Raw genomic sequence first — 27,171 nt, forward strand, 5'->3', positions numbered from 1 at the left:
CAAACTCAACACCCAAAGAACAAATAATCCTGTCAAGAAATGGGCAGAAGACATGAACAGACATTTCTCCAAAGAAGATATCCTAAAGGCCAACAGACACATGAAGAAATGCTCCACATCACTCGGCATCAGGGAAATACAAATCAAAACCACAATGAGATACCACCTCACACCAGGCAGAATGGCTGAAATTAACAACTCTGGAAATAACAGATCTTGGTTAGGATGCCGAGAAAGGGGAACCCCTCTTACACTTTGGTGGGAAGGCAAGCCGGTATAGCCACTCTGGAAAACAGTATGAGGTTCCTCAAAAATTTGAAACTAGATCTACCTTATGGCCCAACAAATGCAATACGAAGTATCCAAAGGATGCAAACATAGTCTTTGAGAGGGGCACCTGCACAATATTTATAGCAGCAGTGTCCACAATAGCCAAATTGTAGAAAGAGCCCAGATGTCCATTGACAGATGAATGGATAAAGAAGATGTGGTAATAATATACAATGGAATATTATTCAGCCATCAAAAAATCAAATCTTGCCATTTTCAAGGACATGGATGGAACTAGAGGGTATTATGCTAAGTGAAATAAATTAGTCTGAGAAAAAGAAATATCATCTGATTTCACTCATGTGGAATTTAAGAAACAAAACAGGTGAACACAGGGGAAGGGAAGGAAAAGGAACACAAACTCAGAGAGGGCAACAAACCATAAGGGACCCTTAGTTAAAGGAAATAAACGGAGGGTTGCTGGAAGGGAAGTCGGGGATGGGGTAATTGGGTGATAGACACTTGGAGGGCACTTGATGTAAGAGCATTGTGTGTTATATGCAAGTGATGAATCACTTAATTCTACCTCTGAAACTAATAATACACTATTAAACTGAGTTTAGGTTAAAAAAAAAAAAAAAAGACGATAGCCATCTATGAATAAGGAAGCAGAGTTTTCCAGACTCTGAATCTGCCAACACCTTGATCTTGGACTTTGAACCTCCAGAACCGTGAGAAGCAGATTTCTATTGTTTAAAAGCCACTGGCCTGTGGTATTCTGTTACAGCAGCCGGGGTGAGCCAAGTTAACAGTCACCCCCGCTCCACCGCCCCAACCCCATAAGCAGCCACTACTCTGATTTTCAACATCGAAGATTGGTTTCACCTTCTCGAAACTTAGTTTGTCTCTGACCAGATTTGGGAATTTTCAGCCACCCGATTCCCTTCCTCCAATACTCCCCCCAACCCCCAGAACTCTAATGATGTAAACATTACACCTTTGTTGTTTCGTTACAGTCCAAAACCCTGAAGGGGTTGTTCTTTTTTTTTTTTTTTTTTTTTAATCTATTTCTCTCTGTTGTTCAGATCGAGTAATTTCTATTGCTCTTTCAGTTCATAGATACCCCCCCCCCCTTCTTTTGTCCTCTTCATTCTGTGCTGAGCCCATCCACTGAGCTTTTTATTTTGGTACTGCAACTCTCAGCTCTAAAATTTCCATTTGGTTCTTCTTTATGTCCTCTATTTCCTCGCTGATGCTTTCTATTTTTTTTTTTTTCAGTTGTTTTAAGCACATTCGTAATTGTTTGTTGAAGCATTTTTCATCGTAGGTGCTCCAAACACTTCTAAAGTTAATTCTGATGTCTCTGTACTGTTAGCATCTATTTTTTGTCTTTTTTCATTTAGCTTGGGATCTTTCTAGTTCTTGGTTTGAGGGATAATTGTCTCCTGAAACTGGATATTTTTATATTATGAGATTCTAGATCTCATATATACCTTCTGCATCATCTAGCTTTTTCTGACCCGACTCAAGTGTGGGAAACGGAGTACTGCTTGCTTGGTGCTGAATAGAGGTAGAAAACCAAGTTCCCCACTCAACCTCTGTTGATGCCTGATGTGGGTATTTGTCTCTACTGCTGGCCTGTGCAGGGCTGGGAGTTCCAGTTGCGTACATGGTCCCTGATGACGCCTCTGTGGAACTGGCCTCATTACCACTGAACAATAGCTAAAGTCCTGACTCTGCACGAAGCCTCCTCTGAGGCCACCACAATGGGGAGAGAGAGACACACCTCATTGCTACTGGATGGGAGTGAAGTCCAAGCTTCCTACGTGATCTCCACTAACACTTTGGGATAAGGTTGGGGGGCTCTTACTGGCCAGTGGGGTTGAAATTATGGTTCCCTGCTTGCCTTTCTCTGACATCACCCTAGCCAAAGTATTTGGGGCCCCTTCATATAGACCTGTGAGGGTGGAAATCATGCTTCCCGTTCAGTCCACACTGTTTATAGGTAGGGGTGAGGTCACAGGTTTTATTGGAGTTTGTCTGGAGTAGAGTGGCTATTGTCTGAATATTTGCTGTCCTGCTAGGCTTTTGTCAAGGTGCTTTGATCTGCAACATGGGCGTTTCTAGATTGCTGGCTTCTTCAGGTCTCAAGTCTGAGATATGTGAGGAAAAATAAAACCAAGGAACTTGACACTGGTCATCTTGTGTTTGTTTTTTATATATAATGTTCAGGATTTTTAGATACACATACTTCATGGGAGGAATCTACTCCATCTTTCTGGAAGCAGAAGTCTCTGTATTTTCTTTCATTAAGTGTGTAAGCCTTTTGCCCATTTATAATTGGGTACTGGGTCTTTTTGTTATTGATTTACAAGAGCCATTTATATATTCTAGATACGAATCTTTTGTCAGGTATGTATTTTGCAAACACATTTCTCCCAGTCTGTTGCTTCCATTTTCATTTCTAAAACTGAGTTTAGTTAACAGAAGTTTTAAATTTTGATGAAGTCCAATTCTAGATATCTTTTGAAATAAACTGCTTTAATGCAGAATGAGCCAAGGTCAACTTCTATTGCTTCCAACTAAAAATGCTGCTTGTACAAGCCTACAAGAATCATCTTAATACTTATACATACAATGATATGAACGGTCAAAACATTTTTGGAATCCATTTTTGGAGTGGATTTATGACCATATCGGAAACCGGGCTCATTATTTTAGAGTTTTACCTAATTTTCCACCTCAAGCGCCATCTTAGAACTTAATCACCTGTCAGAACTGGCTCTATAAACTTCAGGTAATTGCACAAATAAATTTCACTCTCAAGGTATAGTAAATAGCCACAAGGAATGTTATGTAAATGGATGTGGCCCGAATTCTGATGGTTGGCATTTAGTCAGCTTTCCTATATATCTGCTGGTAAATTGATTTCACACGTTTAGTGACAGACGCTCTTTGTTGTTAACACATATTCCATGTGAATTCTCCACTGATTAGGCTTTCCATACAGGGGTACTCTGGGGTCCTGAGGATCTGGGAGAAGGAAATCCTTTTTAGCCTGATGCTGAAAAAGCCACAGTCCTTTGGGCCCAGAAGGCATGGGGGTGAGGAGTCAAGGTCGTGGGGAAAGGCTAGGAAAATGAGACCGTTTCTCAGCTCTCCCAGGATGAAAGAAATAAAACCGCTTCTGGTACATTTATATTCAAATATATAAACACTTGCTCCTGATGAATAACTTGACGATAGCTGTGGTTTGGGTTGACTACAGCTCTGCCTCCTGCTTGTATGGGTGTCTGAAGATTCTTTTTTTTTTTTTTTTTTTTTTTTTTTTTTTTTTTTTTTTTAAAGATTTTATTTATTTATTTGACAGACAGAGATCACAAGTAGGCAGAGAGGCAGGCAGAGAGAGAGGAGGAAGCAGGCTCCCCGCCGAGCAGAGAGCCCGATGCGGGACTCGATCCCAGGACCTGAGATCATGACCCGAGCCGAAGGCAGCGGCCCAACCCACTGAGCCACCCAGGCGCCCAGATTCTTTTTTTTTTAAAAGATTTTATTTATTTGACAGAGAGAGATAGATCACAGGTAGGCAGAAAGGCAAGCAGAGAGAGAGCGAGGGGGAAGCAGGCTCCCTGCCGAGCAGAGAGCCCGATGTAGGACTCCATCCTAGAACCTTGAGATCATGACCTGAACTGAAGGCAGAGGCTTAACCCACTGAGCCACCCAGGCGCCCCTGAAGATTCTTGAAAGCCCGTTTATCTGTTCATTTATTTAACACTGAAGAGAATGGCTGTGACATTGCTAGAGCTGCTCATCAGCTCAGAGGCGGTTTCTCTGGGGAGCAGGTGTTAAATGCTGCCCATGGAAGATAAGAGGGTGACCTTCAATTCAAATGGGAAGGAACTAACAGCTGGTCTTTAAGAACCCCGACCGAAGTCCTGGAGATAGTGCACAGAGGAGAATGGCAGAACTTGACACCCACATTTATGATCCTAATACTTTTTTGTTATAATTTATAGGTGTTAGTAATTCATATGTTCACTTGCTAGGGCCCCTAGAATTACATAGTGTTATGAAAAGAACTAAATATACAGTTGGCAGATAATCATTGGTCACATTTAACTCCTTGGGCATATAGAGTCCAAGTTTTGTTATCTTTTTTTTTTTTTTTTTAAATAGACTTGGAGTTACTTATATATATTTAAGATGCTCTAGAACCACTTGGTCATTATTTATTCACAGTAATATAGCTTTGCCATGTAACTTAAGGGTAGTTGTTGGAGTAAATGCTTATAAAATAGGTTTTGGGGATATAACTGCTAAATTTTCATATTAAGTTTTTTTTTTAACAAGAAGAAATAACATTTAGATTAAAAGCAAACTAAAAAAAAGATGCTTACCACTGATTTTTAAAAATTAAGTGATTGATAGATTCCCTAGTTTTCCTTTAAATTAGAAGTATAAATTTCTATCTCTGTTTTTAATACTTGAAATCCCTTCTGTGTGGTGGCAAAATGACACAGGAGTCTCTTTTAGATCTTGGTATTGGAATCACTGACCTTTCTGAGAACATTCTCTGTGCTTCATAACTCATGGCACTTTGTGGGCTCCAGAAGTAATGTTTGTTTCCACCCAAAACTCACCAACTCTTGAATATGGGACTCAAGTTCATCTGAAAATCAAAACAAAAAAAACATTTCTACAGATATTGTTGATAGCTATTTCCATGGAATAATACTAAGCAAAATGATCTTCAGCTCATTTATACTTACAGAGGAAATGCTTCTGCACGGTAGAAGTAGAGTGATTCCATGTTGATCTGGTCAACAATTCATGGAGATCTTCCCAGTTTAGTCATACTTTATATTTGATAACATGTAATAATTATCCATCATACGTACAAAGCATATTACGAGCATTTGTGATAAAAAATGACAGCCCAGTAACAAGTGACATTTTATTATTCAAATTATCTTATAATGTCAACACCAATGCTAATAAAAATAGATAATAGGCTGCATTCATCAATGGCAAAGTCAGTTGTATTTCACTTGAAGATTCCCACATTTCAGAGTAAGCCTTTCATAGATAGATGAAAATCCTCTATGATGTAGAATTTTAATCTTTAGGCAAGACTGGGCAAGGCAGAACAGGAAAAGCAGAGATAAAAGAGATGGGTCTCCATACACATGGACTCTGAGTACCTTTTTATTCTTGCAATTTAAGATGAAGAAAATTATTTCGTTCTACTAAAGTTTTTAAATGTTGAGATTATGGGTTCTTTTCATATTGAATTTTGAGGAAGGCTGCTTTGCTCTATATCTAGGCCATTAGAAGCAATAAAATTTAAGCTCAATGAGTCAGTACAGGGCTGGTAACTTGGTGACCCTTTCTTTAAAAGCAAAGACATACAAAAAGATGTTTTTGAAGAATATTTTAACAAATGGGAACTTGCTTTTTATATACAGATCATCACTAAATGACAAAATTTGGATTAAGTGTTATATTCAGGAAATAGGTATTTCATTAATTTTCCCTTTACAGGTATGCGAAAGAGAGAGAGGGATTTCAAGAGAGAGAGAGAGAGAGAGAGACTGCTTTTTACCTTAAGTAAGATTCTGACTTCCTGAGAACTTTCTAATTAGGTGAAATACTGGTTGATCTATTTAGTGTTCTCTCCAGGAACTGAACGAAAAGTACATCCTGTAACATTCATGAGAAACTGAAGTAGATTATTGGTTAATAACCTAATGAAACATCTGTTTAAACAGATGTTTTAGTTGAGAGAAGTGTAAACACGATGCTAAATTTACAAATATGTTGGTTATGTTTCCTTGTCTGAGGTTGAACCAAAGTTTATGCAGATTAGAGGAAAGCCCGAGTCTGGCACAGTCGAAGGTAGGACATAAATGCAGGTAAAGTGACATAATGAAGCCGGCTGGCGATTACCGGAACACTTATTTACAGGCCTTCTGTGGCGTGACTTCGTCGGTCACATACACGTGACTTGAGTCACTGCGTCCTCCGGGTCAAACTGGCCGTCGTCCAGCTCCCGCAGCGCGCTGTCGCCGCCGCCGTGCGGGACGGGCCTGCGCTCGCCGGCCCAGCGCTCCCGCGACGGGGCCACGAGGCGCTCCTCGGGCAGGTTTCCGCTGTCGCCGGGCGGCGACGCGGCCGCGTCCGCCCCGACGCTCCTGCTGGGGGCTCTGCTGCGGTCCCCACCCTTCGCGTGCCGGCCGGCTCTCCTCTGCAACACAAGAGACGGGCCGCGGGAGGTGAGAAGGTGCGCCCTTCCCGCCCTAGCACAGACCCCACTTTGCCAACATGTCCTTTCCGCGGGCCCTTCAGAGCCCTGCTCGTCCCGCAGGACCAGCTCCGCGTCCCCGTCACCCGCCCCAGGCGAGCCCGGCAGCGGCCCGGCGCGGCCTTCTGCTCCTCCTCGCGTCGGTGGCGCGCGCGTCTGCGCCCTCACGGGTCCCTCGGGGCAGAGGCACCTGCCGAGACCCTACTCGGGGGAACAAAACGGTAAAAATACAGCCAAGTTCCGGTTTTCTTCTCGGCGGCGGTCAGGAGCGGGACAGCAGAAAAGCGCCGCGCGGGCCGCCTCCCACCCGGTGCGACGGCCGCGGGCGGCGCCGGGGAGTCGCCAACATTCCGACCGCGTGGAGGCCGCGGAGTGGCCGGACGGTCTTCCCGGCTCGCGCAGCCGCGTCTCTCCCCGTCCTGCGGCAGCTCGCTTCGGCCCGACGCGGCGCGAGCAGCTCGGTCTGCGGCCTCTCCGGGAACCTGTGCGCGCGCTGGCCGGGAAACACTCGGGGGGCCTGACCGTGTCCCTGGTACTGATGACGGCGCGTATTAGAATCTGGTCCCATCCGGGCGCCCGGGTGGCTCAGTGGGTTAAGCCTCTGCCTTCGGCTCAGGTCATGATCTCAGGGTCCTGGGATCGAGTCCCGCATCGGGTTCTCTGCTCAGCAGGGAGCCTGCTTCCCTCTCTCTCTCTCTGCCTGCCTCTCTGCCTACCCGTGATCTCTGTCTGTCAAATAAATAAATAAAATCTTAAAAAAAAAAAAAAAAGAATATGATCACATCCTCTTAGGCACAAAGTCTGAAGAAGGATAAAAAGATAAAGATAAAATTTAAAAAGATAAATAAAAAAGCATAGTTATGTCCCAATTTACAGAGTTTATTTCTTGGAAGTTCATTTATCTGTTAGTAAGGACCTAGGATTGTATTTTCCTAAATGCAAGAGGTACAACTTATAAAACTTAGGAAAAAAAATGTAGGAGTCAGATGCCCAGGCTGGTCTGAGAAAACTGTTAACCCATAGGTTTGTTGAACTGTAGTGTGTAAAATACGAAAGTATTGTCTGCTGGTTTTCATGGCAAATATACAACGCAAACAAAAGCCTTATTAAATTAGATTTACTCGGCTACCATGGAATGCAACCACCTCGTGTGACGTTGCAGCAGACTTTCTACACTGAACATGTATTATTTTTATAACTGAAGGAAAATTATATTTGGGAAACACACAAATCTTTGACCTTAAATCTACTCATATTTTTGCAGCTGTGGGGGATATTGAGTTCGAAGAATGAGATAAAATACTTGAGATCTAGTTTGTGTGGGAAGCAGCAGCCCTCGGCGTGTTGCACGGAAAGGCGCGTCCACAGTTCTTTTTCTTGGCTGAGCTACTGGAGGCCTTGGGGAAGTTTAAGGCAACGAGTGGGTCCTGCCTCAACAAGAGCCTTCATGGTCCCCAATCAGAGAGGGCTGTGTTGTGACACTTCCATTGGCCCCACTGTATTCACCAAATGCAAATATCAGCTCTCAGATCCTTTTCTTTTGGATTCTCACACCAGAAGTATGGGATTTAATGCAAGAAGTGGAACCTGAGGCTTTATCCTCGGGTGTTGAGTTTGAGAACGGCACATTCTCCCGGTCCCGGTCCCGGTCCCGGTCCCGGTCCCGGGGAGCTAGCTGGTCAGTGAGGATTCGGCCTCGTGGCTGCAGGACGGGCTGATGAGTGCGGCCAGACCGCGGGCGCCCTCTCGCACACGCAGAAGGAGCGCGCTCACTCTCGAATGACCTCTCAGTGCAGCCGGAGAGAAAAGTAGGAAGGCAGGGAGGCCTGGGAGCTCTTGGCTGCCTGGATCTTCCCTTTCTCACCAGGAACAGGGCCAGACGTGAATTCTGCAATAAATTCCTTATTGTATGTCAACCAGTTCACATAGTCAAGAAGAATTTTCTTAATAAAATGTGGGTGTTATTCAGAATGATATGATACTCATAGTAATTTACTTTTAGGTAAGTATTAACAAGTAAGCAGCCACCAAATGTAAATTTCAAATATTAGAAGATGACAATACCTAGCATGCTAAGTCTAAAAAATATTTCAGAACACTTCTACTTTTTTACCATATGATCTTAATAAAGACCTCTTCAGCAATGCTATTGCCTCCCCTACCCCACTTTCCACCTGAGCTAATGCTTTTCCAACAGATCAAGTTGCAGTGTTCTCATAATTTAGAATGTAGGAGCCCGACCAGTCTTGAGAGATCATCTACTATAACTCATCATCCTATAGAGGTAAGATGCAGGCCCAGAAGAAAGAGGATTTGCCCAAGGTCAGGGAATGATTGGTCTCAAACTAGATCTCAAGTATCTTATCTCATTCTTCGAACTCAATATCACCCACAGCTGCAAAAATATGAGTAGATTTAAGGTCAAAGATTTGTGTGTTTCCCAAATATAATTTTCCTTCAGTTACAAAAATAATACATGTTCAGTGTAGAAAGTCTGGCAAAAACAGAAAAACAAAACCCACCCACAATCCTATCTTGCAGATAAAGATAAAATTTAAAATTTTAAAATGTTAAAATTTGCCATATTTTACTGTTTCTTTCTGTAAATATGTATGTATTTGCTTATGCACACATAGATGTGTACAACACACTTTTTAACTTAGCACTCTATTTTTAGTATTTCTCTATGTCAATAAGGAGAAAATTTCCATGATACATGGCCAGGCTTATTCATGTAACTTTTTTTTTTCCCCTGATATTTTCACTATAAAATTGGAGAAAATACCAAGATCTGGATGCAGATCTAATGCCATTCTTGATAAAAATCTATTAACTTTTGAGAATCAGTGTCAATATTTGCTAAAAATGGGTGCCCCATTTCAAATATATGAGACTCAATGACAAGTCAGTTGAAGTCAGGGTATCCTACCATTCTGGCTTCCATTTTTCACTGTAAGGGTCTTAAAAACAAAAAGGAAAGAATGAAGTTTATAAAGCAGTAAAAACTTGGAGTGGACATTCAGGACGTGTCTTCCTTGTGTGTCTCAGGCGTGGGGGGGGTGGGATCAGGAAGCCTCTGCGCACCGAAATGTAGCCCTAGTACCACTTGGAAGAGTCTGAAGGATTTTTGAAAACATATGGAGACACACAACCCGTGCTTGCTCACAGAACTTGTTCCTGGGGCACCCAGCTTGGGGTTGTCAAGATCATTCAAGTCTGGGAAGGAAAAGCCAGCTTTCCTATCCACCTTCTTCTCTGCTGCTGCGTGGACACATGCCCAATCAGATCCAATCAGAGTCCTTCCCTGGGATTTCTAGACGGACTGTAGGATAGAGAAGCTCTTTATTTTTTTAGAGAAGAGGATGAGGAAAGGACAGAGGGAGAGGGAGAGAATCTTTTCTTTTTCTTTTTCTTCTTTTTTTAAAGATTTTATTTATTTATTTGAGAGAGAGAGAAAGAGCACAAGCAGAGTGGAGAGGCAGACTCCCTGTTGAGAAGGGAACCTAACATGGGACTCGACCCCAGGACCCTGAGATCATGACCTGAGCTGAAGGCGGATGCTTAACCCACTGAGCCACCCAGGTGCTCCGAGAGAGAGAATCTTAAACAGGCTCCATGCCCAGCATAGAGCCCAGTGGGGGCTCAGTCTCAGAACCCTGAAATCATGACCCGAGCCTAAATCAAGAGTTGGATGCTTAACTGACTGAGCTACCCAGGCACCCTAAGAAGCTCTTTTTGGTGAGGTGGCCATGCTCACCTTATCAGAAGCCTCTGCACATATGCACATAGAAGATGAAACAGACAGATGAAGGAGAACATCCTGGCAACATTGACTCTCTCATGTCAGGACCTGAGGGTTCTTATAGCCCTTTTTTGATGTTGTGAGCTATGCCTGTATCCTTCCCATCTAGAAGTCAATAAATTCGCTTACATACATAGGCTGTCTGAGCAGGGCTTCTGTCCCTTACATGCCCAGGGAGGGACACCAAGAGGTCATAGCATGGGTGGCCTAGCAGAGAGCTGTTTTCCAGCCTGAACCTTGCCCTGTGGCAGCAGGGACCCCTCTTCCTCTTTCAGCTCATACCAAGAAAAACCCATTTGCTTTGAGTGGAAAGCATTCCCTAGGTGAAGAACATCATTAAATATTAAAGCAAAATGTTTTTATCTTGAATTTTACTAAATGCTCTTTGAGACACGTGACATCCTCTGCTTACACTGGCACCTGATTTGATTTCACATGGACCTGAGTTGAGGATACTAACAGTTGATGAGTAAAGTATGACCCTTGTGATTTTCAGATAATTTCGTATCAACTTCAAATGACTGAAAAAGTAAGAACAAAGTTTAGTAATCGTCTCACTGTAAGGTAAAGAAAGAAGTTAAGGTGTACCTTAAATATTTCTTAGTATTTTTATGACCTCATCATAGCTACTTTGGAAAAGATCGAATTTAGAACATTTTCCTGCTGCTGCTTCTTCACTTCTAGGTTTGTGGTAGAGAAAGGATTCCATAGATGTGCCCAAGAAGGCTTTACCTCCTGCAATCATTTCTTTTGAGATAAATTTTAAAGACAAGAATATTATTTGAATGTAAAGCTGCTCTAAAGAAGGAAGATAAATTAAACATTAAACTCATGTCTCCCCATTCTCTCCTTCTTTCAGTAATGGGACTCCTCCCTGCCGCTGCCTTGCAATCCGTGGCCGGCCGTGGGCTATTTCGCTGTGGCACCAGCACGTGGTTGCCCAGATGGCATATTCCAGCCTCCCTTGCAGACCCTCATGGTGGCATAGATAAGTTCATGTCAGTGGGATGCGAGAAGAAATATGGGATTAAGGGTCAGTGCCTTTGAAGTATGTCTGGCATGTCAGTGCCTATGAAGTATGGCCCCTTTCCTTCTTGCTGGCTGGACATAGCAACAACTGTGACCAGCCCTGGGTCCAGAGGTAGAAGCCAAATGTTGAGGGCAGCAGGGCTGACCAGTCATGAAGCAGAGCCTTGCCCTACCCTGGAGGTCCTGCCCATCTTTAGACTATTGGGAGAGAGAGACCCTTCTGTTGTATTAAATCATTCCTTATGGGCCTTTTTGGTATAGCATCTTAGTAACTAGTTAGTTACTAATTAATAACATGAAAAAGTTGTTGATGACTAATGCTTTTTAGCTTGATTTTCCCCAACTTTCTAATTATGAAAAATTTCTAGTAGACAGAAAGTTTAAAGGTATAATACATCAAACACTATATACTCATTACCTAATTCTAAACATGTTAATATGTTACCATATTTCATGTATATGTATATGTATTTTTTTTTGGATAATCAAAAACATTAATACACTACATTCCTGCATACTAGCTGAAGGTAATTTTTAGTTGGAGAAAATGGAGTGTCATTAGGAATTTCTAGATTCTTCGTCACTTTTTCCATAGAATTATTGTAGCGTTTAATTATGGAGTATTGAAAGAAAAATGTTCCTATTGAAAACAAAAGCAACATTTCATATGACCAGCCATTGTGCTAAGCTCTCTACATGTATTCTTTTTTTTTTTTTAAGATTTTATTTATTTATTTGACAGAGAGAGAGATCACAAATAGGCAGAGAGACAGACAGAGAGAGAGATGAGGAGAAGCGGGCTCCCTGCTGAGCAGAGAGCCCAATGCGGGACTCGATCCCAGGCCCCTGGGATCATGACCTGAGCTGAAGGTAGAGGCTTAACCCACTGAGCCACCCAGGCGCCCCTCTACATGTATTCTAATTGAATCCCCCTCACAACCCTGTGGTAAGTATTAACATTGTCCATATTTTATAGATGAAGGTATGAAGGCTTGGAGAGTGTAGCACACATGCACACACACACACACACGTACCCCATCCCCTGGAATCCTTTTCATGTTTTGTTTTCTACTCCTGAAAACACCAGTGAGTGGAAACTCTACTCTGAGTTAGTGGAAACTAAATACTTTCATATAATTATCAAAGAGAAATGGGATGAAGAATTTAACTGAAATGGAGACTTTTAGGTAATAAAAAATTTTGATTAGTTTTGAGTCTTCAAAAGAAACAAAAAAGAATCTTGAAACTCTTTTCTGAATTCCAAAGATCTTAGAAGAAAAAATCTTGGAAGAAAAAGTTGGGAACATTTAATAGATGGAGTTAAAATCCTGGTTGGGAGTCTCTTATCTACTGCGTGTCATATCCTTGAATTCATGTAGAGGCCTCCCACCAAAAGAAAAATAAGAATAGATAAAAGGAACAAGATGGAAAGGACATTGCTTGAACCCTTACTTTAACCCTTAATAATAGCCTTACTTCATCAGAATTTCATTATCAAGGACAGTCTCTTTTTTGGGGGGGGCAAGATTTATTGTTTTTTAAATTGAATTAATTTACATATATTATTAGTTTCAGAGGTAGAGTTCAGTGATTCATCAATCTTATATAATAACCAGTGTTCATTATGTCATGTGCCCTCCTTAATGCCAATCCCCCAGTTACCCCATTCCCTACTGCCTCCCCAGCAACCATCAGTTTGTTTCCTGAGTAAGAGTCTCTAATGATTTGTCTCCCTCTCCCTTTTTTAAAAAAAGATTATTTATTTATTTATTAGACAGAGAGGGAGAGATCACAAGTAGGCAGACGGGCAGGCAGAGGGAAAGGATCCCTGCTGAGCAGAGAGCCCAATGCGGGGCTCAATCCCAGGACCTTGAGACCATGACCCAAGCTGAAGGCAGAGGCTTAACCCACTGAGCCACCCAGGCTCCCCGTCTCTCTCTCTCATTTAGACTTGTTTTATTTTTCCCCTCCCTTCCCTAGGATCCTCTGTTTTGTTTCTTAAATTCCATATATGAGTGAGAACATATGATGATTGTCTTTCTTTCATTGGGTTATTTCACTTAGCATAATACCCTCTAGCTCCATCCACATCATTATGAATGGCAAGATTTCATTTTTTTGATGACTGAATAGTATCAATTGTATATTATATCTACCATATCTTCTTTATCCATTCATCTGTCAATGGACATCTGGACTCTTGCCATAGTTGGGCTATTATGGACATTGCTGCTATAAACACTGGGGTACAGGTTCCCCTCCAGACACTATATTTGTATCTCTGGGGTAAATACCTAGTAGTGCAGTTCCTGGGTCACAGGGTAGCTCTATTTTAAACTTTTTGAGGAACCTCCATGGTGTATTCCAGAGTGGCTATACCGGCTTGCCTTCCCACCAACAGTGTAAGAGGGTTTCCCTTTCTCGGCATCCTCACCAACATCTGTTGTTTCCTGAGTTATTAATTTTAGCCATTCTGACTGGTGTGAGGGGTATCTCATTGTGATTTTGAATTGTATTTCCCTGATGGCGAGTGATGTGGAGTATTTTTTCATGTGTCTGTTGGTCTTTTGGATGTCTTCTTTGCAGAAACGTCTGTTCATATCTTCTGCTCATTTCTTGATGGGATTATTTGTTCTTTGGATGTGGAGTTTGATGAGTTCTTTACAGATTTTGGATACTAGCCCTTTATCTGTTATGTCATTTGCAAATATCTTCTCCCATTCTGTTTATTTTTCTGACACTATTTGTTGAAGGACTGTTTTTTTTTCCATTGGGTATTCTTTTCTGCTCTTTTGAAGATTAGTTGACCATAGAGTGGAGGGTCCATTTCTGGCTTCTCTGTTCTGTTCCACTGATCTGTGTGTCTGTTTTTGTGCCAGTGCCATACTGTCTTGATGATTACAGCTTTGTAATAGAGCTTGAAGTCAGGCAATGTGAGGCCACTAGCTTTGGTTTTCATTTTCAACATTTCTTTGGCTATTGAGGGTCTTTTTCTGGTGCCATGCAAATTTTAGGATTGTTTGTTCCAGTTCTGGGAAAAAAGTTGATGGTATTTTGATAGGGATTGCATTGACTATGTAGATTGCTTTAGGTAGCATTGACATTTTAAACAATAATTGTTCTTCCAATCTGTTAGCATAGAACATTTTTCCAATTTTGGGGTCTTCCTCAATTTCTTTCTCAATTTCTTAGAGTGTCCTCTAGTTTTCTGAATGTAGATCCTTTGCCTCTTTGGTTAGGTTTATTCCTAGGTATCTTATGGTTTTGGGTATAACTGTACATGGGATTGACTCCTTAATTTCTCTTTCTTCTGTCTCATTGTTAGTGTATAGAAATGTAACAGACTTCTGTGCACTGATTTTATATCCTGGCACTTTGCTGAATTCCTGTATGAGTTCAAGCAATTTGGGGATGGAGTCTTTTGGGTTTGCCACATAGAATATCATGTCATCTGTGAAGAGGAGAGTTTGACCTCTTTGTGGATTTGGATGCCTTTGTTTCTTTTCTTTTCTTTTTTTTTTTTTTTTTTTTTTTTGTCTGATTGCTGAGGCTAGGACTTCTAGTACTATATTGAACACAGTGGTGATAGTGGACTGCCCTGTTGAGTTCCTGGTCTTAGGGGAATAGCTCTCATTTTTTCCCCTTTGAGAATGAGATTTGCAGGGCACCTGGGTGACCAGCTATTAACTGTCTGCATTTGGCTCAGGTCACGATCCCAGAGTCCTGGGATCAAGCACCACATCTGGTTCACTGCTCAGAGGGAAGCCTGCTTCTCCCCCTGTCGCTCCCCCTGCTTGTGTGCACTCTCTCAGTGTCTCTCTGTCAAATCAATAAAAATGAAATCTTAAAAAAAAGAAAAAGAATGATATTCACTGTGGGTCTTTGTAGATGGCTTTTATCACATCGAGGTATGTTCCCTCTATCCCTGCACGGTGCAGAGTTTTGATCAGGAAAGGATGCTGTACTTTGTCAAATGCTTTTTCTCCATCTATTGAGAGAATCATATGGTTCTTGTCCTCTCTTTTATTAATGTAATGTATCACATTGATTGATTTACAACTGTTGAACCATCTTTGCAGCCTGGGAATAAATCCCACTTGGTCATGGTGAGTAGTCCTTTTTTTTTTTTTTTTTTTAAGATTTTATTTATTTATTAGACAGAGACAGAAATCAGAAGTAGGCAGAGAGGCAGGCAGAGAGAGGGGGAAGCAGGCTCCCCGCTGAGCAGTGCACCTGACTCGAGCCTCGAACCCAGGACCCTGAGATCATGACCTGAGCTGAAGGCAGAGGCTTAACCCACTGAGCCCACCCAGGTGCCTGGTGAATAGTCCTTTTAATGTACTGTTGGATCCTATTGGCAAGTATCTTGGTGAGAATTTTTGCATCCATGTTCATCAGGGATAATAGTCTGTAATTCTCCTTTTTAGTGGGGTCTTTGTCTGGTTTGGGGATGAAGGTCATGCTGGCCTCATAGGAAGGGTTGGGAAATCTTCCTTCCATTTCTATTTTTTGAAACCGCTTCAGAAGAATAGGTATCAATTTGTTAAATGTTTGGTAGAATTCCCCTGGGAAGCCATCTGGCCCTGGGCTCTTGTTTTTTAGGAGATTTTTGATGACTGATTCAATCTCCTTACTGGTTATGTGTCTGTTCAAGTTTTCTGTCTTCCTGTTTGAGTTTTGGTAGTTTATATGTCCCTAGGAATGCATCCATTTCTTCTAGGTTGCCTAATTTGCTGGCATATAGTTACTCATAATATGTTCTTATAGTTGTTTGTATTTCTTCTGTATTGGTTGTGATCTCTCCTCTTTCATTCATGATTTTATCTACTTAGGTCCTTCTTCCTTTCTTTTTTATAAGTCTGGCCAAGGGTTTTTTGATATTATTAATTCTTTCAAAGAACCAGGTCCTAGTTTCATTTGTTCTACTCTTCTTTTTGTTTCTACCAAGGAAAGTCTTTAATGAAGGACAAAGACATAAGAAATGTAGTCTTTTAATTTTTAGATTATTATATGCTAAAAGTATATAGTTCTATGAATTCCCACTGCCATGCATAGTTTTGTGTAACCACAATAGGATACAGAACAGTTCTATTATCTCCTCTAAAACCTCCACAGGATCCCTTTATCACTTTCCTTCCCCCAAAACTCTAATTCCTTGCAACCATTGATCTGTTCTCCACATTATAGTTTTATATTTTTGAGAATATCATATAAATGGAATCTCTATAATATTTTTATTTATTATTATTTATTTATTATTATTATTTAAAAATTACAGTATTGGTAATGCATGGCAGTATTGGTAGTGCTATGTTAGTGATCCAACAGTTGCATCCACTACTCAGTGTTCAAGATCAGTGCACTCTTTTTTTTTTTTAAAGATTTTATTTATTTATTTATTTGACAGAGATCACAAGTAGGCAGAGAGGCAGGCAGGGGTGGGGGGAAGCAGGCTTCCTGCTGAGCAGAGAGCCCGATGCGGGACTCGATTCCAGGATCCTGGGATCATGACCTGAGCCAAAGGCAGAGGCTTTAACCCAATGAGCCACCCAGGCGCCCCAAGATCAGTGCACTCTTAATCTTCTTCACCTATTTTATCCATCTCCCCACCCACTTCCCCTCGGTAACCACAGGTTTCTTCTCTATATTTAAGAGTCTGGTGTTTTGTTTTGTTTCTTTTTTCATCTATTTTGTTTCTTAAATTTCACATATGAGTGAAATCATATGGTACTTGTCTTTACCTACCTGACTTATTTCACTTAGCTTTATATCCTCCAGATTGAGCCATGTTGTTGCTGACAGCAAGACTTTGTTTTTTTTTTTATGGCTGAATAATATTCTACCATATATATACATATACATATTGAGAGAGAGATCACACCTTCTTTATCCATTCACGTATGGATGGACTGTTGGACTTTCCCCATATCGTGGCTGTGGTAAATAATGCTGCAGTAGACACAGGGGTGCATATCTCTTTTCAAATTAGTGTTTTCACATTCTTTGGTAAATGCCCACAAGTGCAATTACTGGATTGAAAGACCCCTCCCCTAGAAGATAGATAGGATAACTAACCGCTTGTTTCCTTTTCTGTGAACCGCTGGCTTTTAGGCGTAAATTAGGTTATTAATTGCTCTTTTGCCCTTCTGTAACTGCTCGGCTTATAGAAATAATAGAAGACGCCATGATGGCATTCCTCCCTTCCCCCTTCTTGTTCCCCCTCCCTGCCTCTCTCCTCCCGCGCGCGGGCCCTCAGAACCAATCAGCTTGTTCCCCCTTCCCGCCTCTCTCTTCGCGCGCGGGTCCCCAAAGCCAATCAGCAAACTCCACGTATGCCTTTTTCAAAAGTTCTGTCAACCAATCAGTTGCGCCCCACCCAAAACTTGTTTGTACCTGTCTCTAAAAACCCGGCACCACCCCAGCCGTGTGTGCTCAGGTAGCAGGAGCTGCTGACCACCCGCAGGTGCCTGCGTAACAATAAAGAACCTCTTGCTGATTGCATCCAGTGGCAGTGTTGGATTCTTGGGTAAGGGGATCCGCGGGTCTTTCAGATCATACGGTAATTCTGTTTTACTGTTTTTTTGAGGAGCCTACATACCGTTTTCATACAGTTTTCCCCAGTGGCTGCACCAATTTACATTCCCACCAACCGTGTACAAGGGCTCCCTTTTCTCCCCATCCTCACACTACTTCTTATTTCTTATCTTTTTTATATTAATTATTTTGACTGGCGTGAGGTGATCTGTCATTGTGGCTTTGATTTGCATTTTTCTGATGATTAGCGATGCTGACCATCTTCTCACCTGTGTGTGGGCCATCTGTATGTCTGTTGCAATATTAGGCACTCACAACAATTTTCTTCTACCCTCATATCTCATGAGGCTTGCAAGTTAAACTAACAAAAGACAGATTAACAGAAGAAAAGGTTTATTTTGGATGTCTATGGGGGCTTCACAAAGAAAAAGTGAAAACTTAAAGAGGCAGTTAGACTGTAACCATATAAGCTCCCAAGTCTAGCTTATACATGATTTTAGCAAAGTGACTAGACAAAGGAACAGGGCTTTGGGCCTCGATGGGCAGCAGACTGTGGAAAGTTCACCACTGTGCATATGTGGTGAACCTAATGGAAGATAAGGGTTATTTTAATAAGATTTACTTATGTAACCTCAAGTCAGTGCCACATCTAGCAATAAGTCATCTTTGATGACTAGTAGGAGTCTTCTCTTCCTAGTACAGGGAAGGAGGGCAACTTTCCTTTACAAATGGAAATTTATGTTACTTTTTTTTTATTTTGAGATTTTATTTTTTAAGTAATCTCTACACCCAACCTGAGGCTTGAACTCACAACCCTGAGATCAAGAGTCAGAGCGAGTTCAAGATGAAGTCTACTGAGTCAGCCAGGCAGCCCTATGTTATCTTTAAAAAGGGGAATTTATTAAAAAAAAAAAAAAGCAAATTTATGCCCTACTTTTTATCATAAAGGGAGGGGAGAGAAAGTTACTCTTATGTATGTGATTCTTAGCTGTGTTCAGCTGAAAATAATCCTTAGTCCACGTGGCAGATTTTGGGGTGACATATTTTGATCCCCTTCAAAACTGTCTCCCAGCACGGAGTTACTGACACATTTCCTTTGTTGCTATATGTTGGTTTAGAGAATATTTCCATATCAAGTCCACATTTCCTCATCTGTATTCACCATTTAGAATCACAATGAGAGTTAAGGATTGAATGTTTCAATAGAACATTTAGTAATAAAGCATCAGTTTTACTCACTTCTGGTGTTTGTGCAGCTGAATTCCACATAACTGGTCTTTGAAGGAATACAACTTGTTTTGTAGCCAAATTCCCTTCACTGCAAATTAAAGCAATAGCATTAGTGTTTGCAAATTAGTAATTCTCAATTTCATCCTTGGCTAGAATATTTCATATGTATACTTTGTAATATAATCTTTTGATCCAAAAATAATTATGAAATATGATTCTATATAAGTTGTAACTGGAAAAGTAAGAAAAAATGCCTAAAAGCTGAATACAGTCCTTTACCAAAGAAAAATTTGCTTAGAACTTGTAATCTCAATATTGCGAATGTAAGTCTTTTTATCTTTTATTTGCTCCCTCCTAGTCTTTATCAACATGTGAATTTCCACATTTCGGTGTTCTATGCTTTTCATTAAACACCCCTTTCCTTGTTTGTACACTTGTGATCATATTCTTAATAGCTGCAGTCTCTCAAAGAATTAAGATACTAAAATGCATTACGCCTTTCCTGTATTATTGGAAAATTAGGTTGTTTCCAATTTTCCACTAAATTTTAAATAATGCTTCTGTAAAATATGGATAGTCTTCCTTATTCTTATGACTTATTTCTTTGAGATAAACTCTCAGGAGTGGGATTATTAGGTCAAAAGGGCATGATTTAAGCTTCTTGGTATGCATTGTCAAATTTGCCTCATAAGAAGAAGAGACTAATTTAGGCTGCCACATGTGAGAGATTTTATATACATTTTCAGATGAGGGGCTTGAGCCACAGCTAGTTTTATTTTCAGATGCTTCTTTGTAGTCAGCTACTCAGTATTCTCCTTATTTAACTATCATCATGGCAAATTACCCCTCGCCAAAGACTACTTGGGGTTTGTATTTCTCTGAAATGCTTTTCACAGTCTCCATGGATTTATGGGGAGGAGTGTCTGTAGCTAATGTTGCTCAGTTACGACTTTTATTATGCAAAAAACCCAAACAAAACCTCACTATTAGCTGCATTTTATGCGGAGCTCTTTTTCTGGAAAACAAATGCAACATTGAAACTCCGGCCCTAGCGGAAGTTTCCCCCAAAGTGGTAATGAGAGACTGCTTCTTTTTTATTTTTAAAAGAATGCTTCTGGTCTAATATCAGTCTAGTTTAACTTTATCTTTGATTAGAAGGAAAGACTTGGTATGAAGTGTAGTTGACCCTTGAACAACGTGGGGCTTAAGGGAATCGACCCCCCCAACCCCAGTCAAAAATCCACATGGGGGGCCACTTGGCTGGTTCAGTAGGTAGAGCATGTGACTCTCGAATTTGGGGTTGTGAATTTGAGCCCCAGTTTGGGGGTAGGGATTATTTAAAAATAAAATCTTTTTTTTTTTTTTTTTTTATTTTATTTATTTATTTGACACAGAGAGAGAGCACAAGTAGGCAGAGAGGCAGCAGAGAGAGAGGGGGAAGCAGGCTCCCTGCAGAGCAGAAGAGCCCCATGTGGGGCTTGATCCCAGGACCCTGAGATCATGACCTGAGCCGACGGCAGAGGCTCAACCCACTGAGTCACCAGGTGCCCCCAAAATAAAATCTTAAAAAAAAAAATCCACATATACTTTAGACTCTCCAAAAACTTAACTACTAAGAGCTTGCTGTTGACTGGAAACCTTGCCAAATATATTAACAGTTTACTAACACATATTTTGTATGTTAAATATATTATAAACTGTATTCTTACAATAAAATAAGCTAGAGAAAAGAAATTGTTATGAAAAAATCATAAGGAGGAGAAAACACATTTACAGTTTTGTACTATATTTATCAAAATAAATCTGCTTTTAAGTGGACCTGTGCAGTTCAAACCCATGTTGTTTAAGGGCCAACTGTGTATCGTTGCTTTTGGGATCAACTCTCTGCTCCTGTGGCTCATGGGGTAATTCTATTTACTGAGCTAGGATAGAATGTTTGCCCCGTAGCACAATTCTGAAAGGATTTGACAGGTATGTCATCACAGGACCAGAGAGTTGTTCATCAGGAGACATGGGTTATGACACAGGCATACAGGAAAGAGACTAACAGTGTGCAGAATAGGCTGGTCTGTGTTTGGGAAGTACAGAATATGCTGGAAAAAGCAGTGGCTTTAAATTCCAACTCTTCCATAATAGCTGATGATACCACCTCATAGCTGGTTTCTTTAGCAAAGTTTTAAAATTCTCTTAACTTTCATTTCCCGTGAGGGACTTTGCAAAGGGTAAGTATGTGGATGTGTATGAAGACCTCGGCTGTGCCTGCTACTAAAAGGTCTACAACAAACGTGATTTTTTTCTACTTTGTCTATTCCTTCTGCTTTTCCTACTCATTTAATGAGATGTACAGTGCAGTTAAGTGGAAGGGAACTGTCTCAGAATCTAGAATATCTTCTAAGAGAGAAAAGGGGGTGGAGAGGGTACCCAAGACTCAGAGGTTGTTTCTGGGTACTGTTCAAAGTGTATGATTCAGCTAGAGAATCCCAGGAGGGAACCAGGCCTAGAACTATGCAAAGATGAGGAGGGATTTATTCTTTTTGAATAGAAAGCCAGAGAAAGTCGGGGCAGGGATTGTGAATGACCCCTGGAGTGAGTTCTTTCCAACCCATTATAGGATGGTACAGGTCTGAATGCCCTAGGGTGTGATGTTGGAACTAGAGCAGGCTTCGCAACCTTTCCTAATGGGGTAAAACAGTAAATGAATAGATGACTTCTCAAAGGCCGACTGTCTTAGGACAGTCTCCAGAAGCCCCCGTAAGACTGTGGGAGACAGTTTCTTCCCTTATCTTGAGGAGGTCCTGAGAACAAGCTCCTCAATTTGAAATATGTCTGAGACTGCTATGTCCCTGGTTTTCTGAGAGCCATTCTGAATATTTTTTCACATTAAGTTTTATTTTCAAAATTTTTCTTTTGGTGCTGTTGTCTTTGTTGTTTATTTATTTAAGTAATGTCCGTATCCACTGTGGGGCTTGAACTCACAACCCTGAGATCAAGAGTTGCATGCTCTTCCAACTGAGCCAGCCAAGCCCCCCAGGGCCATTCTGATTTAAAATGTGTCCTGCTATTTTCAGAACGACTGTGAGCTATGGAACTCTTTCTGGTCTGAAGAATTTAAACATGGCAGAACTAAGGGAAAGAAGTCTGAAGCTTTACAGAGGGACAACTAGTTGGCAGGATGAGTGCCTCAGTCTCCTGTGGCTCATGGGGTAATTCTATTTACTGAGCTGGGATAGAATGTTTGCCCCGTAGCACAATTCTGAAAGGATTTGACAGGTAAGTCATCACAGGACCAGAGAGTTGTTCAAATGCCCTGGATGCTTAGAGGACAGAACCTTTGTCTCCTATTCCCTACAGCAATTCTCCTGTGAGGAATTTAAGAATCTTCAAATTCTTTTTTGTACTATTATTAATAGACAGTCATGCTTTGATGTAATAGAAACGAACGCAGCTTTTGAGAAAGGCTTGATTTGCACACAAGCTCTGAAAGATTTCCGGCCCAGCCTGTGTCGGTCAAGGGTATAAGCTGCAATGACGAGCTGGTCAAGGGAATAGTCTGCAAAGATGCGAAAACACCCACTAGTTCTTCCTTCCCGAGGGCAGCAGATAATCCCTTGTGCCCTTGTTAGCGTGAGGGCACAGGCAGCGTGAGGGACAGGTCAGCCGGGGCAGGCCTGGGGTGGGGCGCGGTTCCCTGCAGGCAGTGGTGGGGAGCAGGGCCAAGGCATAAAAGGGCCCAGCCTGGGGAAGGGGAAGGAGGTCATCAGTGCAGAAAGGGGACCAGGAAAGTAGCCTGACTCCAGAGGCCGAAGTCCATGTGGGATCTGGGGCATTGATCCAATTACAGGACATAAGGCAAAGGCCAGATGGTGAGGCCTCTTGGAAAATAAGACTGGTGGGAGACCCAGGTCAGGTCCAGGCATCTCGCCAGACCAAATCGCTTGAAGTAGAGTGAAAGGTTAAAGCCTCAGTCAGCTCTCAGTTCATACCTAGGATCAGGCAAAAACCAGAGGGCAGGTATAGACCTAGAAGCAGCAAGAGAGGCCACCAGCACTGCTGCTGTCCCGTGGGACAAGGGCCTTTTGCTCTCTGTCTTGGTATTACACTCACCTTTCAATGTGGGCCAACACTAGCGTAGGATCTGGGGAAAGTGAGCCCAGGATTGTATTTACAGCAGAAGCAGAGGAGTCAGGCCACAGATGGGAGAGAAAGTGGGTTTTTGACCAGCTCTACAGCTTTGAAATGTGCGGACACATCATTTGTCGGGGAGATATTTATTGGAGAGGCAGTCGAGTGTGGGGGAAACAGCATATATGGCTTTCGAGTCAGACCAATGCTGGGTTTGCATCCCACTGTTGCCACTTACTAGCTACATGATGCTGAGCTAGTCACCCAGACGTTCTGAGCCTTCTCTTTCTCTTCTGTAAAACAGAGGTGGTTCTTACAGTACTGGTGAGGTGGTGGAAGAAAAATTCTGAGCACGCATCCTGCAGCGTAAGACACGCTCAATACATTTTCCTTCCTCTTTCCTTACCTCCTCCTATGCCCTTCATATGAAGACAAAAGGAAGCCTTTCTGTTTCGGTGTTGTTTAAGAGAGTGGGTTTCGGTGTTGTTTAAGGGAGCGGGGTTTGCTATGGCCTCAACAGACTACCGAGACAAAGAACGACTTCCAACAGCAGAAGGCCTCTCGGACTGAACTAAGAAGGGTAACTTGGATTTGTGTTTGCTTTTGATGTACTGAGCCCTTTCCATGTGAATTTCCATGTAAATGATCACGCTTGTTTCTTCCCCCCACCTTCTAAAAAGATTTCATTTTTATGTAATCTCTACCTCCAGGGTGGAGCACGAAACTACAACCCTGAGCTCAAGACGTGCACCCTCCACGGACTGAGCCAGCCAGACACCCCCTTAGGATTGCTCTTTAAGGTGAGCACAGAAGATATTATTTTCCTCATTTTTATGGATAATGAAATTGAGACCCAGAGTTTTTTCGGAGTTTTGTCTTGAGTCTCCTCTATTTCCTACAACACCATACTATCTATACAAGAAATGTAGAGGGGCGCCTGGGTGACTTGGTTGTCACACGTCTGCCTTCTGCTCGGGTTGTGATCCCTGGGTCCTAGGATTGAGTCTTGCATCTGGCTCCCTGCCAGGTGGGAAGCCTGCTTCTCCCTCTCCCACTCCCCCTGCTTATGCTCCCTCTTTTGCTGTTTTGCTCTCTTTCAAATAAGTAAATAAAATCTTAAAAAAAAAAAAGAAATGTAGAATGAACTCAGTAAAGCCTTGACTACAGAGAGGAGTGGCCTAATTTAATTCCGTTCTGCCTGGAAAACTTTGTAGTAAATGGATAAGCACAGACTGTTTTGCAGAAGTTCAGACATTATGTAGCATCTCCCAAATGTATCATTTCAGCTTATAATGTTTAGGAGTTGTACTGGAGAATACTGAAGAAAGTAAAGAGAAGTGTTCATTTTTTCCTTGGGCCAATTAGACTGTAAACAGACCGCACAGGTCCTGGTGCTCTTATGGCAAAAGGAAGGCGGGACAGCAGGAAGTTCTCGGCCCGTTTGGCAGTTAAGTACCACATATAAGGTGGATTAGGAAACTGTGATTTAAAAAATTTATGAATTCAGTTAAGAGTGAACAGCATTACTTAAAACAAGCACAAAAACAAAATTGAAAAGCAGTTCTATCACAGTTTGATAGTATCTTTAGTGATACTTAAACTTGTAGGTTATTTTTACAGGAAGTTATGAGGACAACATGAACTTGTGCTTGGTCCAATATTTGCTTATGATTTCAAACGTCTTTTTTTTGTTTCTTTTTTAAGATTTTATGTATGCATCTGACGGAGATAGAGCCCAAGCAGGGAGGACAACAGGCAGAGGCAGAGCGGGAAGCAGGCTCCCTGTTCGTCAGGCCCCGTCTGAAGGCAGATGCTTGACGGACTGAGCCTCCCAGGTGCCCCTCACATATCTCTGAAACAGAGCTGAAGCACTTAGAATTTGTGGGGAGATGGGAACAAGTCTTTCTACGTTCTTTAAAACGTAAAAACCCCCAAGACTGATAGTCCTGTGTTAACTGTCAGCTGCTCATGTCCCATCTCGGAATCCTGCTTGTGGCATTCGCCAGCGGCAGAGCCCGTGACAGCAGCTCTGCCTCTTTCCAGGCTGCCCATCTTTTGAGATTCATTTTGAGGATGACCTCCGGCAGAAAGTCTTCAGTGATCCCTCAACTGAAGATCAACACCTCCCTTTTGGGGCCCCCATGAAGCCCCACATAGAGCTCATTCCCCTTCGCGGGGGTCACGTTTCCCTGCTCCCCGGGCTGAGCGTCTGAGCTCCCAGAGGATCGTATCTCCCGACCCCTGCATCTTGCACGTTAACTGGCAGAAGGTCCCCTTTCTAAATGGTGCTCAGGAAATATTTGAAGACTCAAATACTTTATGAAAAAGTGGTCATTTGGTTTCTATGATAATGTATTGATCTCCAGAACATGCATTAAAAAATAAAATCATAGCAAGTGAGCCAAGTCTTGGAAGCGAAATAAAAGGCTTCTTAGGTATTGTTACATCTATGATGTTCATTGATGGTTAGTATGACTCTTTTAAGCTTTAACTCTTCCTTCTCCTCCTCACAAAACTTACCCTTTAGGCACACCAGCTTATGATAACTGTACCTAGAGAATTTTATGTTAATTTGAGATATTAAAATGTCTCGTATTACAGCCAAATGTAAAAATAATTCGCTTTTCCCCTTTCCCCTTTCTCCTGCTTTAGGAAAGGGGAAGATTATTCTTTTTTTTTTTTTTAAGATTTAATTTATTTATTTGACAGACAGAGATCACAAGTAGGCAGAAAAGCAAGAGAGAGAGAGAGAGAGAAAGAGAGAGAGGAGGAAGCAGGCTCCCTGCTGAGCAGAAAGCCCAATGTGGGGCTCAATTCCAGGACCCTGGGATCATGAGCTGAGCCAAAGGCAGAGGCTTTAACCCACTGAGCCACCCAGGTGCCCCGGGGAAGATTATTCTTATAACAATATACCAAGAAAGGTGAAGATAGATACATTTGCCTGTTTTAAAATCAAAAACTTCTGTTAATCAAAAGACATCACAAAAAGAGTAAAAAGACAAGCCACAAAGTATTAGGGAAGATAATTTCAACACTTGTAACAAATAAAGGACTCATATCCAGTATATATATAAAAAAGTCTTATAAATAGAACTTCAATTGTAGGAGAAAGATTTAAATGGATTCTTTACAAAAGAAAAATCCAAGTGACCAATAAACATGAAAATATGTTCAATCTCAGTAGTAACTACGTAAATACGAATTAAAACCACACTGAGATCATACTGTATCCACACTAGGATGGCAAAATGTGAAAATCTGACAATATTTTTATTGGAGCAATAGGGACTTCCTATTCTGTGGTTAGGAGCACAAACTGCAATATTCCACTTGGAAAGAGTTTGGCATTTATCTAATAAAACTGAAGAAATGTCCTATGGCCCAGCGATTCCACTTCTAGATCTATACCCTTGAGAAGCTCATGGCCCCATATGCTAGAATCCCTGCTCATGTCCAGGACAGCGCTGCTTGTCAGAACCGAGCGTTGGAGGCAACGCCATCACCAGTAAGCGGGGTGGATTAATAAATTGCTATAGGAAACAACAAGGGTAAATCTCACAATGTTAAGTGAAAGAAACAACATGTTGAAGTATATTTTCTCTGTGTGTGTGTGTGTATACATATATGTATGTATATCAAAACCAGCATTGTTTAGGTATACATACATGATCAAAGTCTTAGGCCAAGCACGTAAGTGATTATCCTAAAAACTGGGATGTTACCCCCGAGTGAAGAGAGTAGGAAATCCCCAGGGTGCTTGAAGAGAGTAGGAGATCCCCAGGGTGCTTCTAAGGCGCCAGCAGCAGGTGGGCTGTCCAGTGGAAATGACACAAGTGGTTACAGTTACCTCCATTTGTGTTTTGGGTACTGCCTCCGTGTGTGT

The 27,171-nt window shown here is 41.7% G+C and overlaps 1 protein-coding gene and 1 long non-coding RNA gene across 2 annotated transcripts in view; one reads left to right on the top strand and one right to left on the bottom strand.

Moving 5' to 3' along the window:
* Window positions 1-5,210: 5,210 nt before the first annotated feature.
* The window catches only part of RFTN2 (raftlin family member 2), a 70,219-nt gene continuing 48,258 nt past the window's right edge, over window positions 5,211-27,171 (bottom strand). Inside the window, exons 8-9 of the mRNA XM_004772171.3 lie at window positions 19,176-19,254; window positions 5,211-6,514 (exon numbers count right to left, since the gene is read on the bottom strand). Of these exons, the coding sequence (XP_004772228.1) occupies window positions 6,260-6,514; window positions 19,176-19,254 (334 nt within the window). The 3' untranslated portion in view covers window positions 5,211-6,259. The remainder of the gene's footprint in view (window positions 6,515-19,175; window positions 19,255-27,171) is intronic.
* LOC123391644 lies at window positions 6,443-25,912 on the top strand. Its single transcript, XR_006606338.1, has 3 exons — window positions 6,443-6,542; window positions 23,999-24,088; window positions 24,993-25,912. It is a non-coding gene; the product is annotated as an uncharacterized LOC123391644 (long non-coding RNA).

This window comes from Mustela putorius, unplaced genomic scaffold (assembly GCF_011764305.1).
Source record: "Mustela putorius furo isolate JIRA1106 unplaced genomic scaffold, ASM1176430v1.1 tig00000275_pilon_pilon_pilon, whole genome shotgun sequence".
In the NCBI taxonomy this organism is placed as follows: domain Eukaryota; kingdom Metazoa; phylum Chordata; class Mammalia; order Carnivora; family Mustelidae; genus Mustela; species Mustela putorius.